This window comes from Aspergillus nidulans, chromosome V (genome assembly GCF_000011425.1).
Source record: "Aspergillus nidulans FGSC A4 chromosome V".
NCBI classification, from domain to species: domain Eukaryota; kingdom Fungi; phylum Ascomycota; class Eurotiomycetes; order Eurotiales; family Aspergillaceae; genus Aspergillus; species Aspergillus nidulans.
Window position 1 is genome coordinate 939,308 of NC_066261.1, and position 15,468 is coordinate 954,775.

A 15,468-nucleotide genomic window follows, 5' to 3' on the forward strand; every position below is an offset into this window, starting at 1 on the left:
AATTCAGTAGTAGCTAGTTAGTCTTACTGTAATTAAAAATATATAGCCCTTTTAGGGTCCTAAAGGAATAGGTTTGTTTAGGGATTAGCCTTTTTTTTAGATTTATACTAAATATTTATATATAATAGGGCTTTCTTTATTACCTTATCTAGGCTATAATAATAGTAGTATTTATATAATAAATTACTACTAGGGATAGTTTTTTATTTATTTTAATATAATAGCTAATAATGAACTACAGGCAGGATCTACTAGTATTTATATAAACTTATTAATATTATATTTATAGGATACTTAAAACTATATCTATACTATTACCTAGTTATAATATAATATAAGTATATATAGCTAGCTAGTAGTAGCTATTAATATTAATAAATAATTCTAGTAATAGTACTATTATTACTACTCTTTTTTTTATAGTCTTCTATTCTAATTAGCTATAGAAGCTATTTATACTCTAGTTAAAACTTCTTAATAAGTTATTTAGAGATTTTATATAGAAGATATATCTAGTATTAATTAAAGCTCTGTAGATATATTCTTTATTAATAATTAAAGATATTATAAATTTAGGTCTGTTAAACCTAATTATCTTCCTAAAAATATTATGTTTTTTAAAAATATTTTTTATTTAATAAATCTTTTTTATCTTCTTTAGGACTTCTGGCTGCTAATTTATTATTTATATTAATTATTTAACTTACCTAGATAAGAATTTTTTTACTAGATATAATTTTTTCTCTTATTATTATATATATTATTATCTTTAAGTATAGGAGTATCTACTATAAAGGCTTATATTTAGAATTTAGAGACTTCTAAGGATTCTAAGCTAGTATATAAGAATAGGAATAGATAATATATTTATTTATACTATAATAAATATAGAGGCTATTTATAATATAATATTAAACTTTTTCTTAGCTAATATATTTTATATAGAGCTGTACAGTATTTATCCTTAATTTTAAGTTTAGATATAAATAATAATACTAGCTTACTAGTTTATAATATTTCCTAAAGATATAGAAGATTAGACAGGCTACTAATAAAAAGCCTTTAGAAATTATTTTATAAAGGGCTATATTTTATTATAAAGATTTTAATTCTATTAATATATCTAAGAATAGTACTTAATCTATTTAATTCTATTATCTACTTATTATACTTAATAATAATAATTTTTAAAATATTTCTTCTTATTTTGTTATGGGATGCTCCCATAACACGCACCGCGTAGCGTACGCGGCTCTGGTCACGTGGCTCCCTATCTATCTCCAATCTCTGATCTGTCCTGTCCCGCTTTCTCTTCTTCAGTGATTCCTTCTTGTACATACGGCACGTTTAGATAGGAAGATCCGTCTATATACGTCCCTTAACATATTTATAGCTATTATTTCTATTTTTATCTTATAATTAAGAGTATTATTAAGGTAATCTTTTTTTATAGTATTATCCTAGTTATAACTAATGTAATTATCAAGTCAGCTGTCCACCCATAGTCATCTGTCTACCCCACCCAAAATCTCCCTGTATTCCAAACCTCTTACTTTGATTATCTACCATGCCACGAAATCAGCTCTGATCATGTTAAGAATTAGTTGAGCAAGAAGGCAGACTCTAACTTGTAATAAATATATTAAAAAATAGCAAAATCATGTCTCAGCATCAAGCAGTGGTGGTTTTTAATATTCTGCAAAGTATACTCTGAGATTAACTTAATAGCTATGAATTTAGGCAAAAAGCCTGCAACCATAACTTAAGGCTATCTAAAATTTAGGAGGATTACTTAGTATAATAGATAGTATCTAGGGATAAGCACGGCTGTCCTCTAAGGCTTATATATATAGAGGAAATAGCTAATATAATCCTCTAAACTAAATCTAATACCTCCCTAGAACTAGTTGGTAGAAACTAGGTTACTAACTTTAAATAGTATTATCCAGAACTAAAATCTTGCTTTGCAAGGTACTATAATTATTAATAAGCTAAATATAAGAATCCTAGGATTATTAAAAAGTAGTTTTATAATCTAAGAGAGATCTGCAGCAAGAAGGAGATTTTACTAGTAAATATCTATAATTTTAATAAGACTAGCTTTACTATAGGGCTTATAGTAACTGCTAAAGTACTTGCTAGGAGTAAGATACTAAGTAATCCTTATCTAATTTAGCTAAGAAACTATAAATAGGTAACTATAATTAAATATATTAATACTATAGGATGGTCAGTTTTCTCTACTATTATTTTTAAAGGAAGGGTCTTTATAAAAAAATAGTATATAGAATATAGCTTACCAGGTAATTAGAGGATTAAGTTAAGTAATAATAAATAAATAATAGACAAGATAGGCCTTTGCTAGCTTTAAAATTACTTTATTCCTACTAGTACTCCTTATATAATTAGCTAATATTAATTACTTATCTTAGACAGCTATAGAAGCTATCTAATATTTTAATTTAACAAGCTCTGTAAAAATAATAATATAATATCTCTTTATATATCTGCTAGTTTATCTTATCTACTATAACTACTAAATATTAGCTATTTTGGTCTGCTAAAGTATATATATAGAGGTCTTATTAAATTAAGATCATGCCTTGGCAAATATTATATTAATAAGTTTGACTTTTTAGAGGCCTATTCCTGTATATATTAAAATATTTTTAATAAAAAGAATATTTAGAGCAGCTTTACTACTATAAAAATAAAGCTATATAACCTAGATAAGATTCTTAGTAAACTTTATATATTACTTTTTATACTATCTCCCCTTCTAGTATTAAGTAGGGGTTCTAGTATATTTACTATATTTTATATAGTTTAATAACTATACTAAAAGACTTTATTACTTCAGAATTCTATAGAAAGGGCCTCTAAGGTACTTATTAAGGATACTAATAACTATATAAAGTAGTTATAAAAAGGCTTTGAAGTTGCTTTATAAGACAAGGAATTTCTTGCTTATAAAAACTAACTTCTATACTTAGAAAGTATAAAGGAGAGGCTTAAAAAGTAATAATCTAGGTACTAGATAATACCTAATAAAGATATCTTAGTACAAGAGGCAAGAGATTTAATATTATAGAGAAATAAGTATCTAAATACTAGAGATCTTCCTCCTGATAGATCTACTCTAGAGTCTTCTTCTATACTAAGATAATATCTACTAATATATTCTAATTATAATACTTCAGGTTATAAAAGAACTTAATATCCTGTACCTAGTTATCTTTAAATTATTTCCTAATTTAACAATTTGCGTTGTTGGTGATAGCTTCAAGTTTGTCAAGCATCAGTCATTTTGGGTGGGTGGACAGATGACTGTGGGTGGATGGCTGACTTGATAATTATATTATTATATTTTATTAATAAGCAGTTTAAGTTACTAAGTATATTTATAATTAGTTAATTACCTTAATATAGTATATTAAGACCTTGTTAAGCTTTCTTAAAGTAATTTTTATCTAGAAAGTAAAGATCTAGATATTTTATAAAATTTTCTAGTATATTATTAATAACTTAGTCTTTAATTATATAGTTAGTTATCTAAGATAATATTATAGATAATATAGTACCTTCTAATTATAAAAAGATATATTATATCTTAGTATAATCATTACTAATAGCTTTAGTATTAATATTAATCTTGGTAATTAAGAATATATAAAAGATATTATAGATTTTCTTACTTTATTTATTATATTAGGCTATATCAGGTAGACTGGTCTTAGACTTTTAAAATAGGGATTTAGTAGATAATAAAAGTATAGAGATAAATAATATTTAATAGTTCTTGCAGGAGTATATCTAAAGTCTAAGTAATTACTTACTCTAATTACTAGTATAATAGCTTTATCTCTTCTTAATATTATTTATATTACTGTTATAGTTATTCTATTTATTATTAGTTTAATATCTTTACTTATTATTATAGTTGCTATTAGATTTATTATTATATAGCTTATATAGCAGTTTAAAAGGCATTAGGGTTTATTTTATTTATTTATCTTATATTTCTAGTAAGTTCCTTCTGCTAATTTGTTTATTTTATTATATTTAAAAACTATAGGGTCTGCTTATATAGCAAGCAAATTCTTATATTACAAGCTAGAATTATTAATACTAATAGAGTAGTATTAGACTAGAGGAATTTGCTAGAAAATTAAAATATAATAACTATCAAGCTTTCTATGAGTATTATAGACTAATATTAGTACCAACCTTGATTTGTTATTCTAGAAGTTAGTAATAATTATATGAGAACTGGCCTGTACAGGGCTTATCCCAGACCAGAGATTCAATCAGCAGTTGGTTCCTAGTAGACCAGCTCGTCGCAATTCAGGCAATGCTCAAATCAAGACTTCGGGCGTAGCTTGTCACACTACTAGAAAGTAAAGATTATATAAATATTATAATTACTACAGACTAATTAACCAAAGATATGATACTAGAAGGAATATTAAAAATTAACTTTAAAGGTATAGCCTGGGTACTTGTATAAGTATTTATAAGTAAATATAGGATCTTAAAGGCTATTACCTTAGACAGGGGAAGCTAGTTTATAAGTAATATATAGGCCTGTATATATACCCTAACAGGGATTAACTACCAGCTATTTATAGCCTATTATTCTTAGACTAATAGATTAATAAAAAGAATAAACAGTATAGTAGAAATCTACCTCTATATATATACCTGCTATAACTAGAAGGACTAGAATAAATTATTTCTACTTATAGAGCTAGTAATTAATAGCTATATATTAATAATAACAGGGATTAGCTTTTTTTATCTAAGCTATAAATATAATCTTAGCCTATTTATTCCTACTAAAGAGGTAGAGTAACTAGCTGAAGAACTAATTAAGAGCCCTATCTAGAAAGAGGAAGCTATTATATAGAAAGTTAAGGAAGCCCTAGACTGGGCTTAAGCCTCTATAGCCTATTCCTAATAAAATATAAAGAATCAGGCTAATAAGTGTCACGGGCCGACGCCGGAGCCAGCTGGCGACGACCTGGCCCTGTGACACGTGACCCCTATCCCTCAATTCCCACATAACGCGGACGGGCGCCTTACCGGTGCCTATCCGCCAGTAGGAATATGAGGGATCGCCAGAGCCGTACCGGTCCGCCAGTAGGAATTCAAGGGACGAGCCGTACTGGGATCAACCCATATATTGTTGCAGTGGAATGCGGTGGTATACGCAATCACCCATGCGTCACTGTAATGGTATTGCTTGGAGATGCCGAACTAACCACACTGGAGGTTATATGAAGGGCCTCCTGATGCCATGTACATAGAGATCTCCAAGCAATCCTTTCAATATTCTTCAGTACCAATCGAGCTCCCTCCATTGGATAATTATCGTTGATAGTCATCGCTTCGTTGTAGCTAGAGAACCCCGACATTAGACCACGTCTTACAATAAGTACAGGAGTCTGGCTATAAACTACTAAGTAGGAGATAAGATCTGGCTAAGTCTAAAGAATATCTATATATGTCACGGGGCCAGCCCGAGCCTCATCCTGGGCCTTGATTCTGCCGCCGCTGACCGCCCGGTTAGCTGAGATTTCTGGAGCTCCGACTCTGATCCAAATCAGTGCCTCGAGCTACGTCTTGTCTTGTCTATGCACCTGTCTGATAGCCTGACTCTGTAGCCTGCCTGTTGTATCTACTCCGTTATCCTGTTCTGAATATACTCTTGAGCCTGCACCTTGACAATATAGACTGACCTAGTAAGAAACTGGACTGGAAAAATACTAAGTATAAGATTATAAGCCTAGTAGGCAGTTATACTTTATAGCTAAATATATCCCTAGAGATCTATCTAGTCTTCTATATAGAGCTGCTCTAGCTGGCTTTATCAGATCTACTTTCTTCCTAGAAGAATAATAATAGCCAGCCCCCAAGCATCATAGTAAATAGTAAGAAAGAATATATAATAGAGAAAATCCTAGATATATATATATAAAGACTAAAGCAACCTGACCTATCCTGTGACCTGTACTTCCTATATAGAAGAAGGGGGGGTACTATTATAGGTCCTTTGCCTATACAAGGACCTTAGACCTTAGTGACTCGGCCAAGGCCTGCGCTGTCCTGAAGGCGGTGAGCCACCTACAAGACTTCCTCACAACAACAATCCTTCTTTCTCATTTCTTCTTTAGCGATTCCTTCTTGTACGTACGGCACGTCTAGATAGGAAGATCCATCTAATTACGTCCCTTAACAACTATATCTAGATTATATTTTCTTACTCAGATAGTTTATAATACAGTATTTAATATAGTATTTTATTAGATATGTAGATTATTGCTTATTGAAGTAATAATATACATAACTGGGTTATTTTGGGTTATTTAGGTTGGGTTAGAATCATTTGCTAAACCTATGGGCGGTTTACTGTTCAGATAACCCACCCCAAAAACCGCGTGGGCAGATCAGCTAGGCCTGAAAACCCGCCCCAACCCGTGGTTTAACAAGTCTATTGTCCCGTGACATTCTTGGCAAGATTTCGACGTTGTTTCATAACAGATAGATGGTAGGTGCCATGAAGTTAAATGGTGCATGTCATGGGATCAACCCAGAACTGTAACAGGCTTGGTTCTTACGCGCTAGTATAGGTCAGGCCGCTGGACTAAAAAGGTACAAGACAACTGCTAATTCTGATCATTGTATCTAGCGCCCTATTTAGAAGCGAAGGCCATGCCTGAGCCCTTATCCTATCACGGGGCCAGCCCGCGCCTCATCCTGAGCCTTGATTCTGCCACCGCTGGCCGCCGGGTTAGCTGAGATTTCTGGAGCTCCGACACTGATCCAAATCGGAACCTGGAGCTATGTCTTGTCTTGTCTATGCACCTGTCTGATAGCCTGACTCTGTAGCCTGCCTATTGTATTTACTCCGTTATCCTGTTCTGAATATATTCCTGAGCCTGCACCTTGACATATCCTGGGGCTTATCCCATAACAAGAACATTTGACTTATATTTGTGGGTGCCTTGTACAAAGAGCATATAATGATCATGATCAGAGTTATACTAGTAATAGACATCATATAATATAGTGATCAATAGAGTATATATGTTTGGGTTGTTGGGGTTAGGCTTATATATTAAAGTACAGTATGGCAAGGGGGGCAGCGCTGCTTGTTAATACCCGCCAGCAGGTCTTGCTCATCCCGAGAGATTAATCACGTGAGAGTATGCAATGGCTGATTGGAAGGTAGCCGCAGATCCGCGCCGACCATGAAAGCATCAGTCATACTGATTTGAGAGCGCATTATAAACCGTGCCCTTCAATCTCAACACAAACAGCAAAATCAAATTCATAGTTCATTATACAGTTGGCACCTAGGCCAAACTTGTCACATTGCAGCTCGCAACCCGAAACCATCATAATGAAGCCGAGTAAAAACCAGTTAAGAAGAGCTAGAAAAAAGGCTTTGAAATCCCAGGTATGCTTCCCAGAATTCCTACACTTCTAGCATTACACAAACGAACTGACAATCTTCAAGGGCACATTGTCAACCGGTAACCGCACTGACCAACAACATGAAGAAGTTTCACCCCCTGCTCCGGCAACAAATGGTATTGATAAGGGACACATCGATACGCTAGACCCAGAAGATCCTCTCTGGCAAATATACAAGGACATCGCTACTAAATTCGATGATACTGAAGACAATACTCCGGAAGCTGAACCTTCAAAACCGGAGGTGTATTTCGATGATGATGCCGACATTCCGGAGGAGGAAGAGAATAAAGTTCCCACCCTATCCAAGCGAAAACGCAAAGAATTGAACAAGCTCTCCGTCGCTGAGCTAAAAGCAATGGTCAAGAAGCCTGAGTTAGTGGAGTGGACGGATACCTCAGCCCCTGATCCGCGGCTACTGGTTCATATAAAAGCGCACCGAAACGTTGTCCCAGTGCCGTCTCATTGGTCTCTCAAACGTGAATATCTATCATCCAAAAGGGGGATAGAGAAGGCACCATTCTCGTTGCCAAAATTCATCCAGGAGACGGGAATAGCCGAAATGCGTGATGCTGCACTAGAAAAGCAAGAACAAGCGACTCTCAAGCAGAAACAAAGGGAGAGGGTGCAGCCAAAAATGGGGCGACTAGATATTGACTATCAGAAGTTATACGAAGCTTTTTTCCGCTTCCAAACCAAGCCAGAATTGACTCGATACGGTGAAGTTTACTATGAAGGAAAGGAGTTTGAGACTAACCAGCGACATCTGCGCCCCGGGGAGCTTAGTTCAGAGCTGAAGGAGGCTCTTAATATGCCGCCTGGTGCACCCCCACCTTGGTTGATAAATCAACAGCGATATGGGCCGCCCCCCTCTTACCCAGCTTTGAAGATACCAGGCCTTAATGCCCCCCCGCCGCCGGGTGCTATGTGGGGTTATCACCCCGGCGGCTATGGAAAGCCGCCAGTGGACGAACATAATAGACCCCTTTATGGAGGCGACATTTTTGGTGTTTTGCAGCCTCAGCAAACCATGCAGCAGGGCGAACCAGTTGAAAAAGATCTCTGGGGAGAGTTACAGGAACCAGAATTATCCGATGAGGATAGCGAGGATGAAGAAGAAGAGCTCGACGAAGAGGACGTAGACGCAGGACTGCAAACCCCCAGTGGAATGGAAAGTCCAAGTGGGTTAGTGTCAGCAGTTCCGTCAGAGCTGGCTGGTGTTGAAAATGTCTCCGGAGAGTTTGATGTGCGAAAGCACTATCAAGGAACGCAAACAGAGGAGTCTGCTGATCGCCGGAGTGCTTATCATATCATCCCCGAAAGGCAAACGGAGGTACAAGGCTTTTTTGGCGGTGACAGGGCGTATGATTTGCGCCCGGCTACAGATAGCTTACCTGTACTGGGAACCGAAGATCAAACTCGAAAGCGCAAGAAACCCGGAGATGTCGATGTTTCTGTTAATCCGGATGATATGCAAAGTGAGGATGGAATCAGTAAGGACAATCTGCAAAGGCTTTACGAATCTCAGAGGCAGCAGGAGAGCAACCCCAATTGGGAGTTCCAGGAAGATCTCAGCGACATGATTGCCCACGAGAGTAGGAAAAGGCTCAAACAGGAGAAGCGAAACAAACACTAAGGTCAATAGAATTCCGTGTGGCCCACGGTTGCGGAACTGCTTGTGAGATACCTTTAGGTACTTGTCTGCAAAATCATCATATGACTGTCTTACCATCAGCTCGGGACGATGTTCTATTCTCAGATGTTTCTGGCTATCCCAACTCATGTCGTGTCAAGGTCCGTTGCTTTCTACCATGTGCCATTGGGGTGCGTTGATATGGCTTCCTCTTACATATCTTAACCTTTTTTGATCCTATTCGCGAACTCCACCCGGGCGTGCTGTAGGCTTTTCTCTTACCCGGCATCTGCTTACGGCTTGGCTACCTTGTAAACAAACCTCGGTACCCTTGGAGACAGGCCATGATATGTTAGCTGTTGCACACTTGCCTCGAAGACACGGCTATCAGTACTGCCGGTGCGTTCTGTATTTCAGTTCTGGTCGTCCCGAGCAGCATCGCATTCGCTGTTTTCTTACTTGCGTCGGTAAGTACTCTCCGCAACTAGTTTCTGCGAACCTGAGCCATGGAACCTCCGAGTTCCTACTGTTTGTTTGTGTGTTATGAGTGTGTGTGTTTTGAAAATGCTGTTGCTCACATCGCCAGGGTTATCCTGTGGCCAGAAATAAATGATGACCAACCCTGCGCTTTTTCATTCGATGTTAATTCTGTTCAAGCAACCAATGAACTTGGTAATTCCCAGCCATAATTCCATGTCAGGCTCGCCAACTGGGCGCGTTAAAAAAAACTCTTGACCTGCTCTTGTTGTGGTGAGCCTCTTTGTCAGATCAGGGAAGTGTAGTAATGGTCTTAATACCACGCTCGCTGCCCGCTCTGTAATGCATGGGCAATGCAGCACAGGACCTCCTGGCTAGTTTTTGTTCTGTGACTTTGGATGTAGTCTCCAGAATGATATCTCCTTTCGAATCACGTGATACTGAAGCCTGTAGCCAAATCTCCTAGTAGGGAAAGCTCAACGAGGAACTGGACATGGCATAAGAGGTGTCAACGCTGCAAGGGCATAGTTGTATATCAGAATGCCACATGATACCACTTAACAAAGATCTACAGAATACCTCGCTGTACCAGGGTTTATTGGATGCGGAATCCCAATCCCACGTGGAATGGCGTTTTGGTGCTCCACGACTAGCTTGGGTACTACTTCGGTACTCGGAGTATCGCCGCGTCCTCCTACTGCTCAAGAGGTACTTGACATTTGTGAACTGCGCGTAGGTGTAATGGCATGCAGGTTCAGACTACACTTGAGCATCACATCTTGGACTGCATCAAGAATGCATGTTCATGCTTCAATCTCTCCAGCTGATATCAGTATTATCAGGGTTCACTTGGATGATTGAGTCATAATATTAGATACTACGGTGAAGCATTTACTGTACATTATGACAGGAGGATACCACAGGAGATGATTATTACTGGCTGGTATAGTACCTTAAACAGTCTCTTCTGGAGATTCAAGTTGAGTCATTTCTGCTCGGCCATCGTCGGAAGCGTACTCCGTACTCATTGAGGCGGGGTTACCAAGACCCTTAACTCCGCAAGGTGGCGGGAGCCTGATACCTTCTCGAGACCCAGGTCCTAAGACAGCCGCCAGTCTGATATCCATGGCTTTCAGCCCAACATCTGACGACAACTCAATTGTTTGCAGCCATTGGCGGGTTTGCAGTCATCAAAGCAGCTCGTCCCCTCAAATGGGACGCTCAGACAGTCAACCGCCAAGCCAGCCGTAACCTTCTAAAATTATGCCTCATCTGCCATGTATTGACTGTAGATGCTGCGAATCACCTAGCCCCTTCCCGTGACAATTGGCGTCATGTGGTGGATCATCCACCCCCGCCTCCGATCACACGCTCACTTATGCCTTGCCGACTTTAGAGAAGGCCGGACTGATTCAGTCTCCAGATATAAGATATGACGCCCATCTTCGAATATGGTTAAGAAGGTCATATGGCGCTTGATATATCCAGTTGGTACTGCAGTGTTGGAATTGGCTTCACTGCTTCTACAGCCACGCACCACCCCCGCAGTCTCGTGAACATCCATTGTACAATAACAAGCATAGAACTTCAGGCTCATCCGCCCATCAGCAACGCATTGACTCATACCTAAACCCTTTAGCCAAAGCCTCCCAGGGGCGCTTTGATTTATTCTTTCTCACTCCCAGGGCTGTGCTTCTCCTCTTACAAGTCGTTGAGCTTTTCTGGCTTGCTCTGATTCCCTTATCGCCGAGACTAGGCCATCACTTTCCGGAGTACTTGTTGCCTGCCTGTCGCCACAGAACAAAGAGGCCCTGACAAATCACTTTCACGTGTACTCAGCCGTGTACTCAGCCGTGTGCTCAGCCAGTATTGCGAAACTCCCTCCGTTCCATTGACTTCTATAAACATCATTCCATCACCATCATCCTTATCACCGCCTGACATATAGGCCACTATATATCGAGACGGTCGCTAGCGATTATCTTGTGGATCTACATCGCATCAGTCTCTACTTGACTCAAAGCGCGACATACCTAAGTTCTGGTGCCGCACCCTTTGAGATGACATCTTTCCCTACAGCCTCATTGCTGGCATCGAGTCATAAGCCCAACATGGGCCGTCTACCTTCGGTGTCCAGCCTCATGTCCCCCCCAGAGTCTAAGCCGTTCGAATCATTTAACTCCACATTTCCTCCTCACAAGTTACCGCAGGATCAATCACATTCTCAGGAAATGAAGCTTGCACCCATTTCAGTTAACCGGAAACGAACACAGTTAGAAATGGAACTACCGTCGCCGCCAGTGACTCCGTACGTTGGGAACAATAAGAAAAGCAAGTCGACCGACCCTGAGCAGCCCGATGGGGATGTATTGGTCTCATCACGAGATCCTCTTCTCTTCTCAACGCATGAGCCCGTTCCCGAAATTGCCAGTTATGAGCCGCTAATTGCCCCCCTGCTGCCGCCGTCTCCCGAAGCGGTGATGGAACAGCACATTGATTCTCATATGGCTATGTTCGACAATAAACTCAATAAACCAACGCGCGATGAGTATTTTCTGGCCCTTTCTTGTGTTCCGATTGTATCAGCTCAGTACAATCGGAATCCGGCGGCGTGGGCCAAAGAGGAGAGACGTACCCTTGAGCGTCAATTAATCATGATGAACCGGCATCGCCCAGAAGTTTCAAATGGCAGATTGAAAAGAATCGCGCCAGCGCCAACAAAAAGGGTGGTTCCTGCTCAATCCCGTGTGCAGCGGACGCCCAGAGTAAAGCGCACACCAAAGTCCACCCCGAAACAAAAGGTTTTGGATTCGTTTGACGTACACACGCCGAACTCCAAGCCTTCTCGTGCCATCGGCACGAGCAGGGATGACACAGATTTTAGCTCCATCAAAGACTATTCGCCCTCTTTAGAGACCCTCGGTGGCAATGCAAAAGCATTGAAGGCAGATTGGAAAGGTCAGATGCTGGACCTAAGTAATGACCCCGACCGGCACCTCTTGAGCCCAGCTGAGTTAAACCTGGCTGCCACTCTGAGGCTCTCTTGTGCTACCTATCTCTGCAGCAAGCGGCGCATCTTTGAGGCTCGCGTCAAAGCTTTGAGGGTTGGCAAAGAATTCCGCAAGACAGACGCTCAACAGGCCTGCAAGATTGATGTGAATAAAGCAAGCAAGCTTTGGACTGCTTATGAAAGGGTTGGTTTATTCAACCCAAGTCATTTTCAAGAGTATCTTAAATGATGAGATGTCACATCGCAGGGCTGCTCCGATAGCCCGCGCAATGTCCCGTTCACTTGGTGTTCTTTTCCTCTCCGACTAACTGGTTAGTCGACTCCATGCTTCATTGTATCCAGCATACGGTCTCATACCCCTGCTTCTCCTCTTTTCATCAGATCACTGCATTAAGGACTCCAATTTTATTTTGTTTGCTCCTTATTTCACAAGGCATGGTTGGTTATTTTATATGCGACCCGGAAATAGGGTCTTGATTTGGCTCATTGGTTGTTTTGCTATGGACCATGCTACAGGCGTTTGGTTGCGGGTCTGCGGTCACTTTGAAACGGTTAGCGTTTAATTTTTGCTTAGATAGAGTTGTCCCCAATTGAGCTTGCGTGGATTCGTACATTATGTGTTCTGTTGTTGTCTTGATGGTCGAACCCTTAGTTTTTCAATAAAAGGTAGATCTGACTTTTTCTGACGCATAGGGACTTGATGGTTCGGAAAAGGAAGAAACCCGGAGCAGGAAGCTGGTTTACAGGGCCGGGGTAGTGTGCACTTGTGTCGCACTATACCGCAGTAAATACGGTGTAATAGTAGATTACTCTGCAAATGAACTCGAGTAATATTTATGTATCACTGACCCTACAAAGCGGTAGTAGTATTACCCTTTTCATGGTCAAGGTGCTGCATGCGAATGTATTAAGGGTTGTATAATCAATCCCATCTGCCTGAGATGCAGGGTTCATTTTGCCGCGATTTCGTTACCTATCAATGAGATTGCCCTGTACGTGATTCTAGAAGAACTAGCAGGGCGCGACGTAGTAAATCAGCTCTTACATACAAAATTGCTTCGCATGCTTAGTAGACCCCCTGCGCAGGACATTTTTGCTCAGCGCAGCTGTGAGACGGAATAAACAGAGTATGTACAGAGTAGTACACATATGTACGTTGTATATGGCTGGTGGGACTGCATGTGTCGCGGAAAGCGAATCAGAGACATAGCTAATATTAGCCTTACTGTGCTGACTCAAGAATTCCTGGGGCGATGCCTACCAAGCACGCAACCGCCGTTATATGCGCCACCACGGTTTGTCTACTTAGACAACAGCGACAATACTTATTGTCACACGTGCGCTTACATCCATATATATTTCTCTATGGAATGGGTCTTATGAGAAACTATGTCTCATTCACAGGGGAACAGTATTGAGCCCTTTAGTGAACAAGAACATAGGGGAGATACCGACATTGATAAGAAGCCCAAAAACAGAAGGCCAGCAAGTGAGAGCTCCGCATTATCCGTACGATTCTACGATACTGATTGAGGATACAGACACTGCCTTCCGGCAACAACGTCTAAAAGCCTGGCAGTAAGTCCGCAAATTCAAATGCTTATGCTGGGGTTAGTAGTTGACGGGCTGCAGGCCGATTTTGACACCCAAGAGTGTTTTACCTCTCTTTTTCATCGTCGGAGTCATTTTTGCCCCTATCGGTGGGTTATTGCTATGGGCTAGTTCAACTGTACAATCTGACTCTCCCGTACCTTGATCTTGCTTTCTGACTTTGATTTTTGCTCTTAGGTTCAAGAATTAGTGATAGACTATTCAGACTGCAAGGACGCCACAACGGATGCTGTATCGATCCCTGATGATAAATTCAAATATACGTTCAAATCGTCTTTCGATCAACGGCCGTCCTGGCAACGTTTCCGTAACGACAATGGAGAGGATCATTGCCGACTGATGTTTGATATTCCGGATACTATCGGGCCGCCGGTTTTCATGTACTACCGTCTTACCAACTTCTACCAGAATCATCGAAGATACGTGAAGAGCCTTGATATGGATCAGCTGAAAGGAAAGGCTGTCAAAAACGCTACGATCAATGGTGGCTCATGCGATCCCCTCAAGCTCGATGAAAACGGAAAGGCCTATTATCCCTGCGGACTCATCGCGAACTCCATGTTCAATGACACAATAAATAACCCTATACTTGTTAACGGCCGCGGTGGTGATCCTGAGACGTACAATATGACCAAGAAGGGTATCGCGTGGGACAGTGACAAAGAGCTCATCAAGAAGACTGAGTACGAACCAGGTGCGGTAGTTCCGCCACCCAATTGGCGAGAACGCTATCCCAACTACGACAGTGGAATCCCAAATCTGCATGAAGATGAGGATTTCATGGTTTGGATGAGAACAGCCGCATTGCCCACATTTAGCAAGCTGTCCCGGAGAAATGACAACGAATCCATGCAGTCGGGACGATATCGGTTGGACATCAAAGATCGTGAGTTCATAGTAATGGGAGTAATAACATACGTAGAGTGCTGACAGCATGCTAGCTTTTCCCGTCACTGATTATGGCGGTACCAAATCTATTCTAATTTCCACCCGAAGTGTTCTTGGAGGCCGAAATCCATTCATGGGAATTGCCTACGTTGTTGTCGGAGGTGTCTGCGTTCTTCTCGGAGCTATGTTCACAATTGCGCACCTAGTCCGTCCAAGGTAAGGTTTTTCCTTTCCAACCGACCATGAGCTGACATCTTCAGGAAACTGGGAGACCATGCATATTTGACTTGGAACAACGAACAGGATAGCTCCGCTATCGCGACTGGGCGAGATGATAGGAATGGGGCCCATTCCCGTTAAGTTTTATTTTGTT

The 15,468-nt window shown here is 40.2% G+C and overlaps 4 protein-coding genes across 4 annotated transcripts, besides 7 other annotated features; 3 read left to right on the forward strand and 1 right to left on the reverse strand.

Moving 5' to 3' along the window:
• Nucleotides 1-15,468: part of a sequence feature (contig 1.88 1..183820(1)) that runs on past the window's edge.
• Nucleotides 1,124-1,338, reverse strand: ANIA_11463 (uncharacterized protein; the record flags this gene model as incomplete). The annotated part of the gene is made up of 2 exons (XM_050612181.1): nucleotides 1,124-1,141; nucleotides 1,237-1,338. The coding sequence occupies 2 exons, from the start codon at nucleotides 1,336-1,338 to the stop codon at nucleotides 1,124-1,126; spliced, it is 120 nt and encodes a 39-aa protein (XP_050468128.1).
• Nucleotides 1,661-1,703: a sequence feature (Short protein (ANIA_05097, CBF80853.1) was converted to a misc_feature.).
• Nucleotides 2,121-2,131: a sequence feature (Short protein (ANIA_05097, CBF80853.1) was converted to a misc_feature.).
• Nucleotides 2,226-2,229: a sequence feature (Short protein (ANIA_05097, CBF80853.1) was converted to a misc_feature.).
• Nucleotides 2,312-2,319: a sequence feature (Short protein (ANIA_05097, CBF80853.1) was converted to a misc_feature.).
• On the forward strand, nucleotides 7,280-9,206 carry ANIA_05098 (U2 snRNP complex subunit CUS1). Its single transcript, XM_657610.2, has 2 exons — nucleotides 7,280-7,459; nucleotides 7,520-9,206. The coding sequence occupies exons 1-2, from the start codon at nucleotides 7,403-7,405 to the stop codon at nucleotides 9,110-9,112; spliced, it is 1,650 nt and encodes a 549-aa protein (XP_662702.2). The 5' UTR covers nucleotides 7,280-7,402; the 3' UTR covers nucleotides 9,113-9,206.
• ANIA_05099 (protein lafA) lies at nucleotides 11,598-13,208 on the forward strand. The gene has a single exon (XM_050612183.1). The coding sequence runs from the start codon at nucleotides 11,647-11,649 to the stop codon at nucleotides 12,823-12,825; it is 1,179 nt and encodes a 392-aa protein (XP_050468129.1). The 5' UTR covers nucleotides 11,598-11,646; the 3' UTR covers nucleotides 12,826-13,208.
• Nucleotides 13,438-13,446: a sequence feature (Short protein (ANIA_11464, CBF80858.1) was converted to a misc_feature.).
• Nucleotides 13,646-13,687: a sequence feature (Short protein (ANIA_11464, CBF80858.1) was converted to a misc_feature.).
• On the forward strand, nucleotides 13,905-15,455 carry ANIA_05100 (CDC50/LEM3 family protein; the record flags this gene model as incomplete). The annotated part of the gene is made up of 6 exons (XM_050612184.1): nucleotides 13,905-14,085; nucleotides 14,138-14,174; nucleotides 14,229-14,325; nucleotides 14,385-15,093; nucleotides 15,149-15,311; nucleotides 15,404-15,455. The coding sequence occupies exons 1-6, from the start codon at nucleotides 13,986-13,988 to the stop codon at nucleotides 15,453-15,455; spliced, it is 1,158 nt and encodes a 385-aa protein (XP_050468130.1). The 5' UTR covers nucleotides 13,905-13,985.